Source organism: Alosa alosa, chromosome 11, assembly GCF_017589495.1.
Source record: "Alosa alosa isolate M-15738 ecotype Scorff River chromosome 11, AALO_Geno_1.1, whole genome shotgun sequence".
Classification (NCBI taxonomy): Eukaryota; Metazoa; Chordata; class Actinopteri; order Clupeiformes; family Clupeidae; genus Alosa; species Alosa alosa.
In genome coordinates, this window is record NC_063199.1 from 5,772,589 (window position 1) to 5,793,370 (window position 20,782).

At 42.9% G+C, this 20,782-nt stretch overlaps 2 protein-coding genes across 2 annotated transcripts in view; one reads left to right on the forward strand and one right to left on the reverse strand.

The window, feature by feature from the left end:
* The window catches only part of LOC125303483 (RNA polymerase II elongation factor ELL), a 33,879-nt gene extending 29,728 nt beyond the window's left edge, over positions 1 to 4,151 (reverse strand). Inside the window, exons 1-2 of the mRNA XM_048257252.1 lie at positions 4,014 to 4,151; positions 875 to 922 (exon numbers count right to left, since the gene is read on the reverse strand). Of these exons, the coding sequence (XP_048113209.1) occupies positions 875 to 922; positions 4,014 to 4,151 (186 nt within the window). The remainder of the gene's footprint in view (positions 1 to 874; positions 923 to 4,013) is intronic.
* Positions 4,152 to 9,514: 5,363 nt separating this feature from the next.
* The window catches only part of fkbp16 (FKBP prolyl isomerase 16), a 42,250-nt gene continuing 30,982 nt past the window's right edge, over positions 9,515 to 20,782 (forward strand). Inside the window, exons 1-3 of the mRNA XM_048256247.1 lie at positions 9,515 to 9,920; positions 15,098 to 15,267; positions 15,833 to 15,921. Coding sequence (XP_048112204.1) covers positions 9,515 to 9,920; positions 15,098 to 15,267; positions 15,833 to 15,921 — 665 coding nt within the window. The remainder of the gene's footprint in view (positions 9,921 to 15,097; positions 15,268 to 15,832; positions 15,922 to 20,782) is intronic.

Here is a 20,782-nt window from a genome sequence, read left to right on the forward strand (position 1 = left end):
GTTCACCGGCTCCCCCCACCCCCCACCGCTCCGCGGAAACAAAGCCTTCCCAGTTGCTGGGCTGACCCAGTAACCTGGCTAGCAGCCTGGGGGTATAGAGTACCACTCGGAGGCTCCCGGGGCCCGTGCCCCCAGCGCACAGTCCGGCGTTTGTGTACAGAGCAAAGTCACTTTCCTCAATGCAATCGGCTCTTGCTGGGGATTAGACCGGCTCCTTTTAGACAGGCCCAATTATGTGTTAAATGTACGCTAGGCTAGCTGGCAGTGACAGGGAGGAGGCTACAGCTGAACGTGCTAATCCGTTTAGACACAGGCATCTTTCTCTGCAGTCGTCTCAGAGGAATGTTTTCTGCCCCCCCCCCCCCTCTTTCTTAACTCGCACTACCTAGTCATATGGACTGGCCAGTGTCCACACACTGCTCCAGCCAAAAGTCAAATAAAATGTCAATCTTTGTGTAGAAACATGGACAAGGAAAATCACAGAGGAAAATTGCAAGAGTAATGGATGGCCTGTTGATGACAGCCACACTGCTTGCTTATTTCGCGCACACTTCCATGCTGCTCCGTTCTTGTAGTAAATAGATAGATAGATAGATAGATAGATAGATAGATAGATAGATAGATAGATAGATAGATAGATAGATAGATAGATACTTTATTGATCCCCAGGGCTGCAATCCTTAAGGGTGGTGTCACTTGATGCAACTGTCACTCCTATTTAGCCGTGTGATTCAAGACATCATGAAAAATTGAAACGGCACTGCTCAAAATCTTTCCCGAGTACATGTATGGCTCAACAATCATGACTAATTAAAACGTTTCATCTCTAGAGCCCTATGTCTGGAAGGGATGAGCAAAAACACATTCATCTTACCCCCTGGTTCCCCTTGAAGCAAATTGCTGGCTGATTTGGTAAGGATCCCTGGAGACAGAAAGAGAATACAAAAACACAGTTTATCATCACCACAGCCCTGGACTGCACAGGTGAGAAGCAATATTGAGTTACTGATTTCATTGCTGAACACATGGCAGAACAAAGACATTACTGATGTGATGAACACATATAACATATGAAATATGTGATAAAGACATAGGCTAATGCGTGGAAGTTTTCCCTTTGGCCCATCCTCCATAATAATTACAGCTTTATGCCATTTGTTTGCCCATGGGAGGCCAGAATGACCACAACCAGTATTTATTTAGCCAGAACCTGCAGTGAAAACCATGCCTGCCTATTAGTCGTGTCTCAGAGCAACGGCAGTTTCACATTTCTGGCTTGGGCTGAGGTGAATGTGCTCCGTGGTATCAGTAATGTGTGTGGACCGGACTGAGAGAAACACTAGTTCTCACTGGACTCTTATGTATGCACATGTGTCACTGGACTCCACAGATCAAGGCTGTGTTTCTCTGCTAATCTTCTTTGGAATGCATCTTATTAATAATACATCTTGCACTTGCGAAACCTTACTTAAGTCAATCAAATGTGTGTTTAGTGTGTGTGTGTGTGTGTGTGTCTTTAAAATGGGGGATGGGAGGTAGAAGGAGAGACTGGAAGACTGTCAAGGGAAATGCCTCATCACTCACAAAAAAGCTTTCAGCGTCCTAATGCCTGTTCTTTTTTTTTCCTGTTGATTTCTCATCAGAAAGAGAAAGGATGGTTTAGGCCTAGTTAAAAGCGGAATTAAATGTCCTCTATGGACTCGGCACACAGGACTGCATTCTCCAGATTAGCAGATCTTAAACTGTTCATAATAAAATTTAAGCAGAATATATTATTACAATGCATATCTATATAAAAATGTCATTGTCCGGCTACCAACCGACAGTGTAGGATTAAAAGGTATGTGGCAGTATCTACAGGTTACAGCTGTAGCCATAGCCAACAGCCTTGTTTAGCCTATCTATTATAAATGCTTCAGGAAGAGGCACAATGTTGCTCTTCCCATTAGTCTTTGCTCTATTAAGCTCAATGCCTTATTAAGAGACAGGTTGTTTGTTTTCATTTAGTAGGATTACAGGATAAACATGGGTTTTCACTATGTGTCTATTCAGTGAGCTGAAAGACTAAAAGCTTCACAGAGGTTAAGTGAGAACAAGCCTGGAGTTTACTACATGGTTTACAAACAGTTAATGGAGTAGCCTGGACTGTCCTATCCATGGACAACTGCATTTGATTACCCTGTTTATGATTTAAGCCTTGGAGCACATTCAGTTTGAAAAGAAATGCAGTTCATTCAGAACCATTTTCATCAAAACTGAGTGTCAATTTTCCCAAGACTTTTCATTTAGTTTAGTATGTGCAAATATGTAACACCTTCAGGAGTAGTCTGGGCTACTGTCACTTGGCTATCAGTAGGCCTAACACCCCGTCACTTCAAAATTGAGGAAGTTGCGATAGCTAACCTACTGATTGGATCAAACTACACATTTATCACACAGCATGTCAGGCCAATGAGCATAGAGTTGGAAATAGTTTCGTTTCGTAATGTTTACAAAGGAAAACGCAAAAAGCACAACAAACAACGCAAACAACAAACGACCCTATGTGACAGCAACACTGAAGTCAGGCTATTAAACGACCCTATGTGACAGCAACACTGAAGTTAGGCTATTAAACGACCCTATGTGACAGCAACACTGAAGTTAGGCTATTAAACGACCCTATGTGACAGCAACACTGAAGTCAGGCTATTAAACGACCCTATGTGACAGCAACACTGAAGTTAGGCTATTAAACGACCCTATGTGACCGCAACACTGAAGTCAGGCTATTAAACTACCCTATGTGACCGCAACACTGAAGTCAGGCTATTTGTGAAACTGAACAGTCACTCCGGATTCCAGAGTAAATCACGCCAATCTGAAAATTCTTTTTGCCGACAAATGGGATTATGGTTTGCAGTTTTTAAAGGCTAGTTGGCAAAAGTAGATTAATTTAAACGACCCGCCGCCAATACGCAATCACAAACTGCGCAGGATTGCCTTGATGATCTTCATTACCCTTTACATAATCACAAACTAATTGTGTTGTTAAAGGGAAGATTACAGTATAGCCTAGGAATACTGAGATTAAACTTTACCGAGTAGCCTATAATTTCTCGACAAATGGTATCATTCATTGGAATTATGAAATAACCTAGGCTATGGCAGGCAATGAAACAGTTTGGTCAACCTGTCATGAATAGCCTAATAGTTTAATTCAAGTGAATATCAACGCGTGGCTTACGGCATAAACGGTGGACTATTTCAGATCAAATAGTGAGTTGCTCTAATAAATAGCCTAATCAATTCAAACAAATCTATAGGCTAGACTGCACGTTTCTATTTCGATAAGACGGATACTCTACTACTTTACATTGTATAGGCTACGAAAGAATACATTGCTGTAAAATACATTCACAGGATTGCTTCAATCAAACCTTGAGCCCCTCTCAGACCGTATGATCCCTTTACCATGATTTGCACAAGTCGATGCGACAATAAAAAGGTAGACTTAACACCTCAATTTTGCTTATAAGTAACATATAAGAATCTCCTCGTTTGTTTATCCTGAATTCTCAAAACATGCCAGGCTATCAGACAGCGTAAAGTTATACGTGGGCTGGAATTCAGTAGGCTAAAGTTAAAACCGAATGTAATTAAACAAAACAGTTTGACTTAAAAGACTATTTAACTTGCTTGATCAAATGCTACAAAATAGTGATGTATTTCTAAGAAGTCATAAAACAGAGAGGGGTCTGGTGTTCCATTCTTATGAGGGACTTGCCATCATGAAAGATGAGTAAAGAGATTCACGTCGCCAACTGCTCTACCTCAGCCTTTTAATGCAGACCGAATACATTTCCAGTCATTAAAAGGCTATTAACATGCACATTGTGGACACTTTCTGAAGTTGTCGCAACTTTTTTTCACTCAATTGTGGCACACTTTTTTAAGACCAACCTCGGGCGTTAATATAAAACAATCACTACCACCAGCGAAAGCTTTAAACGTAAACATTGTAAAAGCATTACCTTGAGATTTTGGTAGGCTTCCAGTGTTCTAATGGCAGTGTCGGTTAGTTTGACGTGATAAATAGTCTTATTGGGAATGTTTTTGTTATTTTTTCCACAGGAGAGTCCATACCGATGCTCCTGTCTCAGCGCTGCCATGTCTAGAACTGAGCTGAACTGGCGACATTCTCATTGAAACGTCACAGGGGTCTGGGCGGAGATAACTCTCACACGTCACACACACACAAACACACACACACACACACACACACACACCACACACACGCGTGCACGCACGCGCACACACGCGCACACACACACACACACACACACACACACACACACACACACACACATAATAAATATTACTCTCCCTTATCCCCATGTTACCACAGTTGCATTGACATGGATTGAATGTGTAAACATACCCAATTATCCCCAATTAAGTTCCTGTAATGTCATCCTTCTGAGTAGACATAAAGGTCTATGATCAGAATTTTATATTTACAGTAGGCTAGGCCTACTCCACTCTCATTAATATTTTCATATATTTTTATTTTATTTTATTTTTCTCAGTAACATTGTTATATATGTACAGCACAGTGGAAAACAGTTATGGGTGATATAGTAATGGTCCTAAAATTACATTTAACTTTTGATCAGCTACTCAGCTTCATGGAGGAGAGGGCCTATTGTGGGCCTACTGTCATGTGTCATTGCTGACTCTTTTATCTGCACCATTTGTTTCTATCCCTAATTTTGTGCTTTTCCACAGGAGAAGTTAACTGGGAACAGGAAATAATCAAATGTATGCATTGTTATGTCTTGATTGATTAATTTTGATGGTCTCACTGGAACAATGGTCTCATAAACAATTACTCCCATTTGGTGATAACTAAAACGGGATATTTAAGGGAAGTGGCCAGAAGGCTTGTTGAGTCATTCTGTTGCCAGATCTCCCACACCATTAGGTGTGTAGCCATCATCCTGTGAGCCAGGTATGTTCATTCTCTGATTGTCTATATGATTTCTCATGTATTCCATTAGTCTATTTTGTTACTTCAAATTATTAATTTTAAAGGATACAAGGATACAAGGAAGTTTATTGTCACATGCATATAGTTACTGGATGTAAGAAATGCAGTGAAATTATGTCTGGTGTCAGCCTATTTGTGCATTTATGGGGTAAAAAGTGCAGTAGAAGAGGGGTTTAGTAGATTAAGTGGCAAGGGCTGCATAAGAAAGGTGGGGAGGATTGGGATTGGGGGGCACCAACAAGGAGCACCCAAGAGCAACAGGGCAAGGAAAAACTCCCTTACCAAGGAAGAAACCTTGGGCAGATCCCCGGCTCAAGGGGCTAACCCAACTGCCAGGGGTCTTGGTGTGTGTGTTGGGGGGATGACAAGGGAGATGGGATAGTGTGCTGTGTATGTGGGGAGAGGGCAGTGTGTATGTTCGGGATGTTTTGTTGGAGAAGCTTCCTGATGAAATAATGTGCTGTGTATGTAGGGGAGAGGGGGGTGGGCAGTGTACTGCAAGTATGGTGAAGGGACTTACTATTGCAAGCAGAGTACTGTATGTATGATGTATGTGAGTGATGACAGTGAAGATGTGTGTGTGGGCGGGAGGGGAGTGGAGAAGTGACTGTGTGTGTGTGTGTGTGTGTAGTGTGTGTGTGTGTGTGTATGTGTGTGTGTGTGGGGGCAGTGTGCTGTAAGTATGATGTATGTGAGTGATGACAGTGAAGATGTGTGTGTGGGCATCCCGGAGTGGAGACAACTGTGTGTGTGTGTGTGTGTGTAGTGTGTGTGTGTGTGTGTATGTGTGTGTGTGTGGGGGCAGTGTGCTGTAAGTATGTAGAGGATATGTGTTGGAGAAGATCCTGAAGACAATGTGCTGTGTATGTAGGGAGGGGAGGGGGTGGGGGGCAGTGTGCAGCAAGTATGTAGAGGAGGCTTACTGTAGCAAGCAGTGTGCTGTATGTATGTGAGGTGATGACAGTGATGATGTAAGTGGATGGCTAGGAGTATAGGCCTAGTTAGCGCTGCCATAGAAGCTAATCAACTGAAGTGACAAGCTACAGCAAAACTGACTATTGTATTACATAGCGGTGGACAGTTTGTCAGTAATAGTCTAAACTAGACGGCAAAAACAAGCACAGCCTGAACCCTCTGGAGCTCTGCATTTTGAGACTGTTTAACTAACTGTTTAGGCCTATAGCAGTGCGGTGTATAGCAGTGTAGCCTCTGACCTTCTTTCATACTAGTAACCTAACATGTGTTTTAGGAACCGCCCAAATTAACCGGCAGAGGAAGGAGACCTGGCACCATTGTTCCTATTTAAGTGAGTGTAATAAGAAAACGAGGAAGGTATTCTCATAAGCAGTGTGTAGGTATATCAGAATAAGTGACCATGAGTCAGCCTACTATGATAGTAATATTGCATTGAAACGTTTAAAGAGAGCTTCACAATTCCTTCGACCACTTCCAGTTCCCTCCTTGGTTTTTGAAAGTGACTTATAACATCACTCATTTATTTTTAGTCAGAAGAGCCATACGATGTGGATTGTTTGATAGATTTGTTGAAGTTTACCATAATTCACCATAAAATGGGGGATCAGAAATTGTAAGAGACCGTCCTTGAGCCAGTGAGCGGAGAGGTTCATAGAAGTGCTTAATCAACATGAGTAAAAGAAAGTGAAATGATTTTTCAGTATAAATTAATGATTGTTTGGATCCTGGCTTCATATCAGCAAAGTTAATTCATCACCAGAGGGAGAAAAACATGTTGTGCGTTATATTCACCAGATAATACCTTGAACAAATACAGCTATCTGGAGTCCGATTTAATGCATGCACATACGCTATAAATTCAGAGATTAGGAAGCATTAAGGAAAAGGGAGGGGGGGGAAATAAAAAATAATGATGCACATTATTGATCAAGAAAACACATCTGGTGTGGATATCCACTTCACCTTTGTGAGTGCACAAGCAATTGAGGTGAAATGGGCAGTGTTAAAAAAAACTGAGAATTTAGGTTAATTAGACAGGCCTAATCCTTAGCAGACAAGGTGCTTGGCCTGTGGATTAAGGAGCTTTCTCATAGTCTCTAATGGAGCTGGTGCAATTGCCATATGGCCTTCTGAGATCCATGGGTATCCAGACTGTAAAATAAAGGAATGCCCCCACCCCTCCAAATGTGCAGATTCACATGATGCTAGATGCTAGAGATGAAGTGCAGACATCTTTTCCATTTCCATAGCATCCCCTTGTATTTCCAATGGAAGCTAACAATGTGTGGGAGTTTAACCATGTGGGGCACAAGGGGTTAAACTGGGATTTCTCTTGCTGTTATGACTGTAATGTCAGGGTTTAAGGGTTTCACCTGCTGAAAAGACAGCTGTCACTTTCCTGTAAGTGTAATTTCAAACAGTATAAACAGGTGACAGATACTTAATGGGAATTATTGTATGTTCATGACTGCTTTGGCCTGTATATGAAAGGATGTACTTTGGTCATTTGCTGGGACACTAATGATATACGTCCATCTCCATCAATAGAAGATCTTTACAGATCGAGGGGAGTCTAGCTGGGTTCAGGGACAAACATTTCAGCTGATACTGGGGGAATCAGAGTGGATTTCTGCTGCTGGCTATGCTTGTTGTGGCAAGAGTAGGAATCAACCATTTCAGAAGTGAAAAAAGATGATCACTGTGTCCAGCATGTCGCTCATCGCTTTCAATTTAACATGACAGCTTACTTCAGCAGACTCTTTAGTGAGGCTTTTAGGCAACCACTTACACAACCTATTGGAATCACATGGTTCTGCGCTAAAACTCTAAAAGTTTTCCCAACTGAAGAAAAGCTCTATTTTATCTCCAAGGTCCAGGTAGAGCCATTTCTGCTACTGTGGACAGCAGCACTTTTGTCGGTGTCACATGGAGAATTGAAACTTCATGTATAGTCAAAGATGAGCTATGTGTGTGAAATCATATAAAATTACATGGTTGTTTCCGTCAGAACTAGTAGTGTGATAAAGAAGAAAAGATAGACAGAAAATAATACAAATTATATGGGAAGTTCATGCATGCAATGATTTTTTATATTCAGCAGTTGTACAAGCAAATTATTATCTTCATGTTGAAAGTGACTAAGAATGTATAAACCTATAATATACTGTCCACTTTGTTGATTAGCTCTCCTTTGGCTGTTCTGAGGCAACATGTGCACTGACTGTGACAAGGACCTGTCTTGTCTTGTAAAACACAGTTGCTCATTGACTTGAGTTTCCGCAAAACCTGGAAAAACCGGTTCTTACATTGTTAGAATGTGTTGTGTGTGTGTGTCTGTCTGTTGTTAATGTACGCTAGTGGTTTTGGGTCTCATCAATTCACTCTGGTTAATTCTGTAGTCATTTCTTTATTTATCAAAGATTTTTTTGTCAGAATTACACTGCATCATAATGTATTCAATTATGAAATATCCATATTAGAACATATGGGTACCATAGAAACACTTGGAAAGGTCCATAAGCAAAATACATTTAGCAAGTAAGCCTACAAATATACTGTAGGTCACTTTGTCAGTGAAACGTGATGAAGTAGACAACCCTCTCCTACTGAACACTTTCCTCACACATTATACAAATGCAATCACTATCAAACCAAACTGGGCAAGCCTAGTCCAGAGGACAGCCATCTCTGAGATCCTATTGGTGGACGGTGCTCATGGGAACGCCGTCATGGGCCTGCGCGATGAAGTCATTAAGAAGCTTAGGGACATTCTAGCAGATTAGATTTTGCTCTTCTAATCCCTCAGATTACCTCTGCACAACCCCACGGACGGAGCACGTTGCGCAGTATACTTTTCATACATTGACCATTTCTCATCACTTTCTGTTTCTATCGCGCGCACACACAGTCTTAGTCAAAGGAGGAAGGGATAACTGAAATTGAAAGGTGTGACCGTCTGTTCTCTCTGCCCGGTCTGCAAACCTGGATTAACCTACGTGTCCTCTACCCCCGCGGCTTTTCACAATCGGCGTAGCTGGGGATTCGTGCAAGTTGGCGATGCCCTCGAAGTTCAGCTCTGTGAGAGTCCATGTGGATGAAGGGGTTTAGGAGTTACTACAGGCTGTTGCTATTGGAGGCTTCACGACGCTAGTTGATCGGGTCAGCTGGTTCACCGCGCAGTCACTTCGCGTCAGTTGGTCAGCTGTGGAGAGCAGCATAGCTCTGCCAGCACGCTACGGGGAGACTCCATAGATGGAGTCCTCTGCTCCGTGTCATGAGATGGAACCTGAACCGGAAGGGGTAACAGAGGCCAAAAGAGTGGACTCCTCGGAGAAACCGACACCGACAGAGCCCTCCCTGGGCACAGGATTGGAGGAGATTCCCACCGAAGAGGGAAACGCAGACCTAGGGGAGGAGGAGGACGAGGAGGAGGAGGAGGAGGAGGACGAGGAGGAGGACGAGGAGGGTGAAGAGGAGGAGGACGAGGAGGAGGAGGAGGTGGGGATGGAGATGGATGCAGGACAGCAGGTGGGAAAGGGGGAGGCAGAGAGCCACAGCAAGGCAGGCACTGATGAGGCAGAGGAGGAAAAGGAGGAAGACGAGAGAGAAAAGGAAGAGCAGGCCCTGGAGAGAGCGGACGACAGACAAGATGGTGGTGGTGGCATGGAGGAGGCCAACGGGGGCGCTGTGTGCCCTGCCTCCGATGGCGTGGAGGTGCCCACAGAGGAGCAGCGGAAGATGAGGAAGACGTCCAGCTTCTTGAAGACTGTCCGGTTTCGGGACCCCTCGGAGACAGAGCCCGAGGAGAAGAGGGACAGCTCAGTGGAGAATCTGTTTCCCGACTACGAGACAGAGGAATGGACCTCATCCAGCTTTGAGGAGCTGTTCATGGCCCAAGATTGGATCAACATTACAGGTAGGCAAATGATGTGAGTTACTTCACTGAAATAAAGTGAATTGCTTTTTCATGTTGGTTAAGGCATCCCTTTGTCAAAAAATATACAATGCCTAAAGTTTATTTACAGCAAATGCAGTGCATTCAATCTATTTTTTTTGCTAATACATAATACATTACAGAACTAGATGTACCGCATAGCGGTACAAAATATGACCGCCGCTCAGTCCTGTACATCCGTTCCGCGAAAATAAATCACACTTCAATTTGTCTCCATATTTTACTCCATCCCCCACTCTTGAAACTTTTGTGTATACTTGTTTGGCATGCCTGAGTGTGTGTGTGCGGCTGCACAGAAAGTAGCCTACTGGTGCTGAAAAGGTGAATAGATTGTAGAATAGCCAAAGAAGATGTAGCATTGTTATAAAACCTTTAAAATCTCTAAACAATCACAAGTAGGGCAGTTAATCACAGTTCATCCATTGCAACTGGATTGATGAAAGGTCACTTACACCTGTAGGCTACATTGTATTTGGGAAAAGCAAAAGGTATCAGCATAATGTTATTTATTTATTTTTTGTGTAAAACATCTCTGTCAGTTCCATGCCGTTTTCAACAGCTATCAAAAACAAAGGTCATTTTTGGATGGATGGATTTTTTGTGAATGTTTCTTCTTCTACATAAGATTTTAGTCATCTTTAGTTCATGTAATACTTTATTGTCAATGCACAAATTAAGTAACAGTAGTCTGAAACGTTATTGTTAATGCACAAATTAAGTAACAGTAGCCTAGTCTGAAACGAAATGCTGTTTTACATCTAACCAGTGGTGCAAATAACTGACATGTCCAAATGGGCCTTGATGAAATGCGTCGCTAGACTATTCATACACATTTTAACGGGCCAAAGTTGAAGGGCTTTTGTCCGTTATTGTTCGTGCAAATATAGGCTGATTCATGTTCTCTTGCATTGTGTAACTGAGGTCCATGGCTAGTCTGGCTTTCATCAGACCAAGCTCAATCTTTTAAGAAATCAAAAAATAAATAGCGGGCAGATCAGGCTGGGTTCACCCAGCCTAGTCCATAGGCACCCGATATTGTTTAATTTTCCGATTGATATATACACGCTCTGGCTATTCTAAATGCAAAAATGCATCAGGGAGTTATGACAAAACGGTAACTAACAAACTAGATCCTAATAGAAAGCTGTTAGCTTCCCTAAGCTACAGGTAGGATTATAAGGTAGGCCTATTTACAACATAAATTGTCAATAGGCTATGCTGGCGACACTAATAAAATCTCCCTTGGAAACCAATGGCTTACGCCTTACAGTATCAAGCGGACTTAAACTGCCATATCGTGGCGAAAAATGTTAATAACATTCAAGCAGCTCCATGAGTCAAGGAAAGCGCGAATGAAGTAGCCACTTCTAGATGGGACCCACTACACAGTAGCTTAAGGTGTGTTGCTAAAGCAGCCATAATGAAATGAAGGTGTCATTGTTTGGATACTTCACACACACGTGCTTTTTAATTTCACAAGACTACAACTACCAAGCTGTAATCAAAGCACATCGATTCCCCTCTCACACCATGCACGCACTTAAAACAAAATAAACAGGCGCCTCAGTCTCAATGCATGTATAGGCAAAACTGTATCAGACCGGTGTAACGTTGTTAAATCTTCCATTGCACAGAATGATTTTGTAGCACGTGCAATAAATGACAGTCGAAAGATACAAACAGTGCTGGTCATATTTTGTACCGCTATGCGGTACATCTAGTTGATATTACACGATTAACGTACCTGCAGTAAAAACCAAGCATGTCCTATAAACATCCTCAGATTTATTTCAACTTCAAGAAGAAATGGGAATTACACTTCATGTGAACATCTTCCTATCCTTATTAGATGTCCGCTGAGGTAAATTACAGTCCTTGTAGGAAGCGTCCATTGTTTTTTCCAACCCACTTTTAACTTCCAACAAAATTACGTCTCACTGCAACGATGCGCCATCTAGTGGACAAACGACTACTTATCGCCAATACTGAAAATGCAGCCATGATGATGATGAATATTTATTTTGGCTTTCTTTTAATCCTACTGAATTTGTAATTATATCGGCCGCTTCTAATACCCGATGAGTATGTGGGTGCCTGTGTGTGTGCATGTGTATATGTGTGCACCGCCATTTACAGGCCAATGAGTGTACAGTCACTAAATGTACACATAACCTAATTTTTTTAGACCCCCCCCATGGATGAAATTCTACGAAACTTGGCATACCCCCAGAGAATGCCAGGTCAATCATACACATAAAATTTGGTGCAGTTCTGAACATCTTAACTGAAGATAGGGGCAATTAAAGCAGAATAATATTGCATTTTCATTTTTTACCGGGGGGTGGGGGTGCAAATCACAAATGAGTGATTATGAGCCAGGTTGATGTGGGCCCTTGAGACCAACATACCATAAAAGATTCTTCATCCCTCAGTGCCACGGTTCAAGTAGTTATTAAGGAAAAACTGTTTGTTTTTTGCAGTTCGGGGGCCCAGCCAGGGGGGGGGTGGTGGTACCGGGACGAAAATGACATTTTTCCGTAAAAGTCTAGTGGGGGCTACATACCCACCAAATTTTATGTACCCGGTGGTTGATTGTCCCGGGTATCAATGACCAAAAATTCAGGGAGTAGATGACGGTAAAAATTCTTGAATTATGTGCATGTGTGCGTGTACAAATTTATGTTTATGTGTGTGGGGGGTGTGTGAGTGTGTGTGTGTGCGTGCGTTCTTGTGTTTGCCTGCGTATGTGTGTTTGTGCATGTGCATGCATGCTATTACATATGTCTACTGTGTGAGTATGTGTCATACATATGATTACTGTAAATGTATGTGTGTGCGTGTGTATCTGTTTATGCACATGTGTGCACATGGAATGGGTTAACATGACCCTGGAGGCAAACATACGGAAAAAAATTGGTCATCCCTAGGCCCTACAGTTCTCAAGATATTCACAGAGAACTGTGTCTGCCCTACCCTCCTTTCGGGGTCCAGTCCAGCGGGGGCTACAGATCAAAACGAAGAATGACGGTTCCATGCTATCCATGTGGGGTACATGCCCACCAAGTTTTGTGTACCCCGGTCTTTCAGTGTCCGGGAATCCTTGTTGGTGTACGTCACTAAATGTACACATAAATTATTTTATTGTAAGGCCCCATGAACGAAAGTACACAAAACTTGGCATGCATTCGGAGGGTGTCATAATGATCCTACACTTTTAATTTCGTGCAGTTTTGACCTTGTCAACCAGAGATATTGTGATGAAAACACCTAATTTTTGCTTTTTTATTTTTAACTAAGTGGCTATACATGAAATAAGTGGTAATGGGATGGGTTGACATGCCCCTTAAGACCAACATACATAAAAAAAGGACCTCCTAGGCCCCTACGGTTATCGAGATATTCACAGAAAACTGTCTCCGGCCACCTACAGGCCAGTTGGTGTATAGTAACATAAATTAATTTATTGTGTGTGGCCCCCCATGAACGGAATTCCACAAAACTTGGCGTGCATACAGAGGGTGTCATAATGATCCTACAATTCCAATTTCGTGCAGTTTTGACTATGTTAGGGTCACAGATACCTTCAATTACAACACCTCATTTTTACTTTTTTGTGTTTAACTAGGGTGGCTATACATGAAATGAGTGGTTATGGAATGGGTTGACATGGCCCTTGAGATCAACATACAAAAAAAAAATTGGTCATCCTAGGCCCTACAGTTCTCAAGATATTCACAGAGAACTGTGTTTGCCCTACCCTCCTTCGGGGTCCAGTCCAGCGGGGGGCTACAGATCAAAAGCGAAGAATGATGGTTCCATGCTATCCATGTGGGGTTACATGCCCACCAAGTTTTGTGTACCCGGTCTTTCAGTGTCCCGGTAATCCTTGTTGGTATAAATCACTAAATGTACACATAAATTATTTTATTGTAAGGCCCCCCATGAACGAAAGTACACAAAACTTGGCATGCATTCGAGGGTGTCATAATGATCCTACACTTTTAATTTCGTGCAGTTTTGACCTTGTCAGCCAGAGATATTGTGATGAAAACACCTAATTTTTGCTTTTTAATTTTTAACTAAGTGGCTATACATGAAATAAGTGGTAATGGGATGGGTTGACATGCCCCTTAAGACCAACATACATAAAAAAGGTGGACCTCTAGGCCCTCACGGTTATCGAGATATTCACAGAAAACTGTCTCCGGCCACCTACAGGCCAGTTGGTGTATAGTAACATAAATTAATTTATTGTGTGGCCCCCATGAACGGAATTCCACAAAACTTGGCGTGCATACAGAGGGTGTCATAATGATCCTACAATTCCAATTTCGTGCAGTTTTGACTATGTTAGGTCACAGATACCTTCAATTACAACACCTCATTTTTTTACTTTTTTTTGTGTTTAACTAGGTGGCGCTATACATGAAATGAGTGGTTATGGAATGGGTTGACATGGCCCCTTGAGATCAACATACAAAAAAAAAAATGGTCCTCCTAAACCCTACAGTTTTTCGAGATATTCACAGAAAACTGTGTTTGCCCCACCTCCTTTCGGGGTCCAGTCCAGCGGGGGCTACAGATCAAAACGAAAACGATGGTTCCATGCTATCCATGTGGGGTTACATGCCCACCAAGTTTCAGGTATGTACCCGGTCTTTCAGTGTCCCGTAATCATTGACGGAAATTTGGGCATCTTTGAAAAAAAAAAAAAAAAAAAAAAAAAAAATCTGACTAAACCTATATGACCGCTTTAAATGCTTTCGGGCGGTCATAATAAATGAGGTTGAGAGGTTAGAGTGATGGTAGAGTCAAGTCATGAAGAAAACCTAATCAAAGATATCCAAACCAGGGTAAAACAACATAGCATGTAAACAATCTGTCCCACGTCGAGACGCTAACCAGATTGGCTGTGTGCATTTTAGGTAAGCTGACACGAGAGAGAGAGAGAGAGAGAGAGAGAGAGAGAGAGAGAGAGAGAGAGAGAGAGAGAGCAACTGTCTTCTGTCCCCACTGCTAAGGAGGCTTCTCTTCCCAGAGAAACACAAGGGTCTGTTCCTCAACAACAAGTAGATTAACCCCTTCCTCCTCCCCTTCTCCACCCAATGCTCCCCCTCTTGCCTGTTTGCCATTCACAGATGACCGACTGCTGAGGAAGAAAATCCAGGAGCCTGGTGCCGCCGAGGCTCAGGGCCCAGCCTGGGGCCAGGAGGTTACCCTCCGAATGCAGGGCGTCCTGGAAGACCGCGTGGTGGTGGAGAAGGACTCCAAGCTGGTGTTTGTCATCGGAGAAGGGGACGTCAACCAGGTGAGGAGTTACTGGGGGCAACCACAGCAGCACCTGAGACAGGGCAGGGAAGGGGAAGGTAGGGCATGTTGGGGGCAGGTGTACCTGCGCGTGATCAGCATACACCTGCTCACTAGATCAGATCGTCCGTTGGGGATGGGGAGAGCACAGTATAACACAACCACAAGTGACACACAAACGTGTCCCAGGACAGAGTAGCAATGCATAATAGGATGGCATGATTCTGTTTTATTTTTATGCTGTTCAAGCAAGTCAATTGAATGATGTTGCTGACTTTAGGTTTACAGGTGCCCTGCTATGACCATATCAGTTCAAAGGACAGTGGAAGTGTTGTTTTGTGTGTGTGTGTCCAAGGGGGCACATACAAGATATAATGTTGCAGGTTGTGCAGAGAAATGTATAGTACATGAAAAATACACAGGAGTGTGGTAAGCCCTAGCTTTGGTACTTTACTCCAAAATGATGTAAGCCTGGAAATATATTTCATTTTGTCAACATAAACTACATACTTGCTCATTGAAAATCAGTGGGACATTTTGGACTATCGTGTCTTACTTTGTTTCAGGCGCTGGAAGAGTGTGCAATATCAATGAGGAAGGAAGAGATCGCATTACTGCTGGCAGACTCTCAGTACACCTATGGTCTTTTAGGAAGGTAAGAGAGTGAAACAAAACAGCCAACTCATTTCCAAAACACAACAACAAGCAAACAACTGTCATCAACAGTTATTCAGCAGAAAATAGCCACATTAAATATTCAGTGTCCCCCCTACTTGAGCTTGATGATGGGGGATAGAGAGGAAGGTGTTGCCCTCCTATAATGGCAGATTTTAAAAAGTAATGTGACATCTATCTCCACACTGGGGTGGACAAGGTCCTTTTGTACCTGTTGATGTCAGGGCACACTGCCTGTACCCAGGATCATGGCTAATGAACCGCGTAGAGGAGCAGATGGTCTACCCTCATCCCACCCCCCAGACCAGCACCCCTCCAGTCCACCCCCACAAGCCCCATTCAGGGTCGTCCAGAGGCCCAAGCCCTCAGAAACCGTGGACGACGGGCGGCCCTTTAATTACAGCCAATAGGGCGGTTTCGTTCCTGCGGTCTTCCCCCACTCCACCTCCTACAACTCACTCACTGTTAAAGGAGTATTGCAGGCCGAGGGGAGGTGACCCGCATTGTTTGTCGTCACTCAGGGTGCCATTAGAGTGTGTGATTTTTTTAACCCTGCTGTTTTTACGCGTCCAGTGTTTGTTCAGCGCCATTCGAGACTGCATGTTGTCAATGGGCAGTATGCTGTGAGGCTGCATGCCTGTGGAATATCAGTGTTTCAACGGTGCATATTCCACAGCTGATAACTATCTGTTATAGTCATTCTGTTGTGTTGCATCTGTAGCATTAAATGTTACATTTGTTCTTTTACTTTCACAACACATAATAAACTGATTATTTTGTGTGAAAAAAAGAAAGTAATTCAGTGCATCAGTAATGCCCTTTCAAAGCCAGCATCTGAGAGAATATCAGGTTTGAACGTGCACAACAGATTGGCCATGGTGAAGATTGCTTTATCAGGCTATATCTAAGCGTCAGCAGCTGGAGTCAGTTCACAGGTGGTTTACAACAAGCATCCATCAAAACACACTGATGCTCTGTCTGGGAAAGCTGACCACAAATCGCCTTTTCTCAGCAGCTTGATTTGGGAGATAATATCAGTCTCTAAAGCTACAGTTGTGGAATAAGTTAAATGGGAAATGTGGTGTAGTTTTTTGACCTGTGATGAACTGAGGAGCAGACAGGGGGAGGGTTTGTGTTATGCCTTAGCCAGGGTGGGTGTTCTACCGCGTTTGTGCGTATGAGTGTGTGAATGTGTGTGTGCATGTGTGCATATGTGTGTGTGTGTGTGTGTGTGTGTGTGTGTGTGTGTTTGTGTGTGAGAGAGTGGCGTGTTATGGTTCCAGTACACAAAGTCTCCTGTTGTTCAAGGACTTGTTTGTGCAGTGACTCTGGAGTCGGGGATTGGACCCCAGAGTGGAGCTAGTGTTTTCTTGATGCAGTGCGGTGTACATGCATGTCTGTTTGCATCTGTGTATACTGTATGTGTGTATGTGTGTGCGTGTTATGTGCATGTGTGTGTGTGTGCCTATATATATATATTTTTGTTTTTCTTTATTTTAAATATGCGTGTAAGAGGGAGAGTGGGAGAGCAAACGACAGGGAGAGAGTGAGAGAGAGATAGAGAGAGAGAGAGAGAGAGAGAGAGAGAGAGAGAGAGAGAGAGAGAGAGAGAGAGAGAGAGAGAGAGAGAGAGAGAGACATACAGACAGCGCTGGGACGTACTAGCCCATTGCTTCTTCTCTGGTCCTGCTCTAAGTCCCTTCTCGTGGGAGTAGGCTGTGTTGAGAGAGGCAGACAGAAGCAGAGTTAATTGTTGTTTTTATGCTGTTGATTATTAGAGCTGTGTGTGCCAGAGTCAAATTTAGCTTCTCCCCAAAGGTAGATCCCACTGGCACCTGGCCAGCTCTAAAAGGGGGACAGCAAAGCCACTTTGACACACTCTTCTCTTTCTCTCATGTTATATACATTGATACACTTAAAAGCTGAAAGCACTAAGGATAGTCATCGATATTCAGTACAATTAAATAAACACAGGAGATTTACCGATGCCCCCCCCCTCTCACACACACACACACACACACACACACACACACACACACACACACACGCATCCACACACATACACACACACCTAGGCTAAATAATTAATACCTAAAATCAAGGGTTTGAACCGGTTCATGGACCAGAAACTTTTGCAATTTTGCTAGGAACAAAAACGAAACCAGAAACGTTATGATTTTTTTCTATGTTGCGGAACAGAAACGATTTTTTTAAAATAGTGGTAACCGGCTCTTTTTTTGTTCCTGGGAAGGTTTGTGTCTTCAATGAAATGGTAAGGGTCACCTCCTGTCATTCAATGAATGCATGATGAGTGCAGACAGACAGAGTTTGCCACTAGCAGGCAATCAAAAGGCCTATTACTGTAAGTCTCCAAATTTCAAGGATTTCATGTCACCTGTTTTCTCTTTTTACTAGGCTGTGACGAACACTGTTGGAAAAAGCAGTTAAGGCTACAGCTTTAATTTATTTGGAAAAACGTAATAGTCCTCATTTTGGCATTTAGACAATGGGAAGGCATCCAAAAATCCAATGAAAACAGTACTGAGCAGTCATTATACATCAAAAAATGTAAAACACAGTTTTCAGGGAAGCTCATATAGCTTCAGGAGAAATTTTCATTGTTTACAATACAGTAAATGCATTTTGCATCTAAAAACAAAACAAAGCAAAGCAAAAAGATTTTATAATTTTAGTGAATTCAATATTAACTGTAAATCCAGTAAACATAAAGTATTGAGGATCTGTGTTTGTGTTTACAGTTTTGAGAAAAGGGCAGAAGTTTTCAAAACAATATGTTTTAGCAATTGTGAAAAACTTACACAAAAAGAAGACAGGCATTTCAGTAGGCCTACTGTAAAGTACATTGCAGTCTACAGCCTAGAATGCACTCTGAATGCTTCACTGATGGTTTCTGTCCATTGTTGATATGAACCTGCACTATTCAACAACCTGTTTACACTCTGAACTAGCCTATATTGGTTGTGTCATCATTTGAAACAAGTGTGATCAATTTTGAGTAGTTCTGTGCTCTGTTTGTATTTACCTTTTGTCGCTTGTGGTTACCATTATGTATGACAAGTGCATCACAATGAAAATGTGTCTTATTGCATGAGAATGTGTTTAGAGTTTTGCAAAATGAGTCTGTGAGATCTGCAAATCGTGTTGTATGTGAAAACTGTGTAAGGTTTTGCCAAAAGGGGGATCGATTCAAGAAGTATATTCAGGCAACTGAGAATTTGGTTCAGAGAATGGAGTTAAGTGTGTTGGCAATTGTGAAAAACTGTATTATCTGAATAATCAACTAGCAGACAAGGGAGTGAGAGGAGGCTAGAGAAAGAGAGAGAGAGAGAGAGAGAGAGAGAAATAGTTAGTTTTGAGTGTGGAAGGAGAGTGAGTGGCAGTATTAAAGTAAGAGAGACAAAGGCAGACAGACAGAGATACAAAATGGAGAGAGTCAGGCGGAGGTAGATTGATTAGAAAAGCTCATCTAATCTGTCCTCAGTGAATGCTGCATGCATTGATTGAGCTCTGCCGGTTGGCAGCAGACCCCTCGAGAGCCCTTCACAGCTTCTTGTCTGAGTACTCTGTTGCCTCCAGACTGAGGCCTACTAGATGCCAGTGAGTGGGTGGCAGGCCAGCTCACCCAGGACATGCACCTAATAGACATGTCAGGAGAGTCTCATTAGCTGGAGACAACTGCACTAGGATGCCAAGGCCTGCAGCTCACAATGGGCCTGGGTATTAAATACCCTGAAAGCTCATAATTCTCTGCCATTGAACACCACAGACAGAATTGGAAGGGTGCTGCTTTAGATGCACCGCGCAGCTATAATGCACTTTTGCGTCAGCCTGTCAGATGAGTCAGAACAGAGCAGAACCAGCATGGCGTGACGCAATACGAGCGGTGACTTTTTCTCTGGAAGCCTCGGGAGGCAGCAGGGGCAGTCCAAACACGTTGTGGCGCAGCTTGAGCATTTCCGAGAACCAACCGCATCAGCCCCTCAGTCAACACGTAGTGACCATTAATCGACAGCATCTGCGGACAACCACTCAAGTCCAAGACCAACAGAGAGGAAAAGAGAGAGAGAGAGAGAGAGAGAGAGAAAGAGAGAGTGAGGTATAAGGGATATTGCTACTTGCAGGTCCAAAGTAAACACCATTAAGCCCCACATGCGGCAGAGAGAACCTGGAAGACAGTGACTGAAGAGGGGTAATGAGACAACCATGGAGTTTGGTCAATATGAGCTCATCAGAATGGCTGGCAACAAATACAAGGTATCCAGTGGAGAAGGCTAGTGTTTTGAATCCTTTAAGCGTGGTCAAAAATAGGAGGCAGGAAAAGCCAGGGCAAAGACTTGGTTCAAAGCACTCTTCTATGTTTTCACTTTTGTTGATGTAGTGAAATACCTGGAGACATTTGACACAATGGTTCCGTTAACATAATAAATACATAGGCTACAGTTTTGAGTGATGCATAACGTAAATGAATGAAGTGTTCACTTCAGCAATTAATATTACTCCATGCTTGTGACAGCTGAGGCTAATGGCTTTAACATGTTTACATGAAAAAATAATGTTGATGACTAGGATCCTTAGCGCAAAACATAAGTATAAGTATAAGTATATATACTTTTTTGATCCCATGAGGGAAATTTGGTCTCTGCATTTAACCCAATCGGTGAATTAGTGAAACACAAACAGCACACAGTGAGGTGAAGCACACATTAATCCCGGCGCAGTGAGCTGCCTGCTTCAACGGCGGCGCTCGGGGAGCAGTGAGGGGTTAGGTGCCTTGCTGGTCGGGGCTCGAACCGGCAACCCTCCGGTTATAAGTCCAGAGT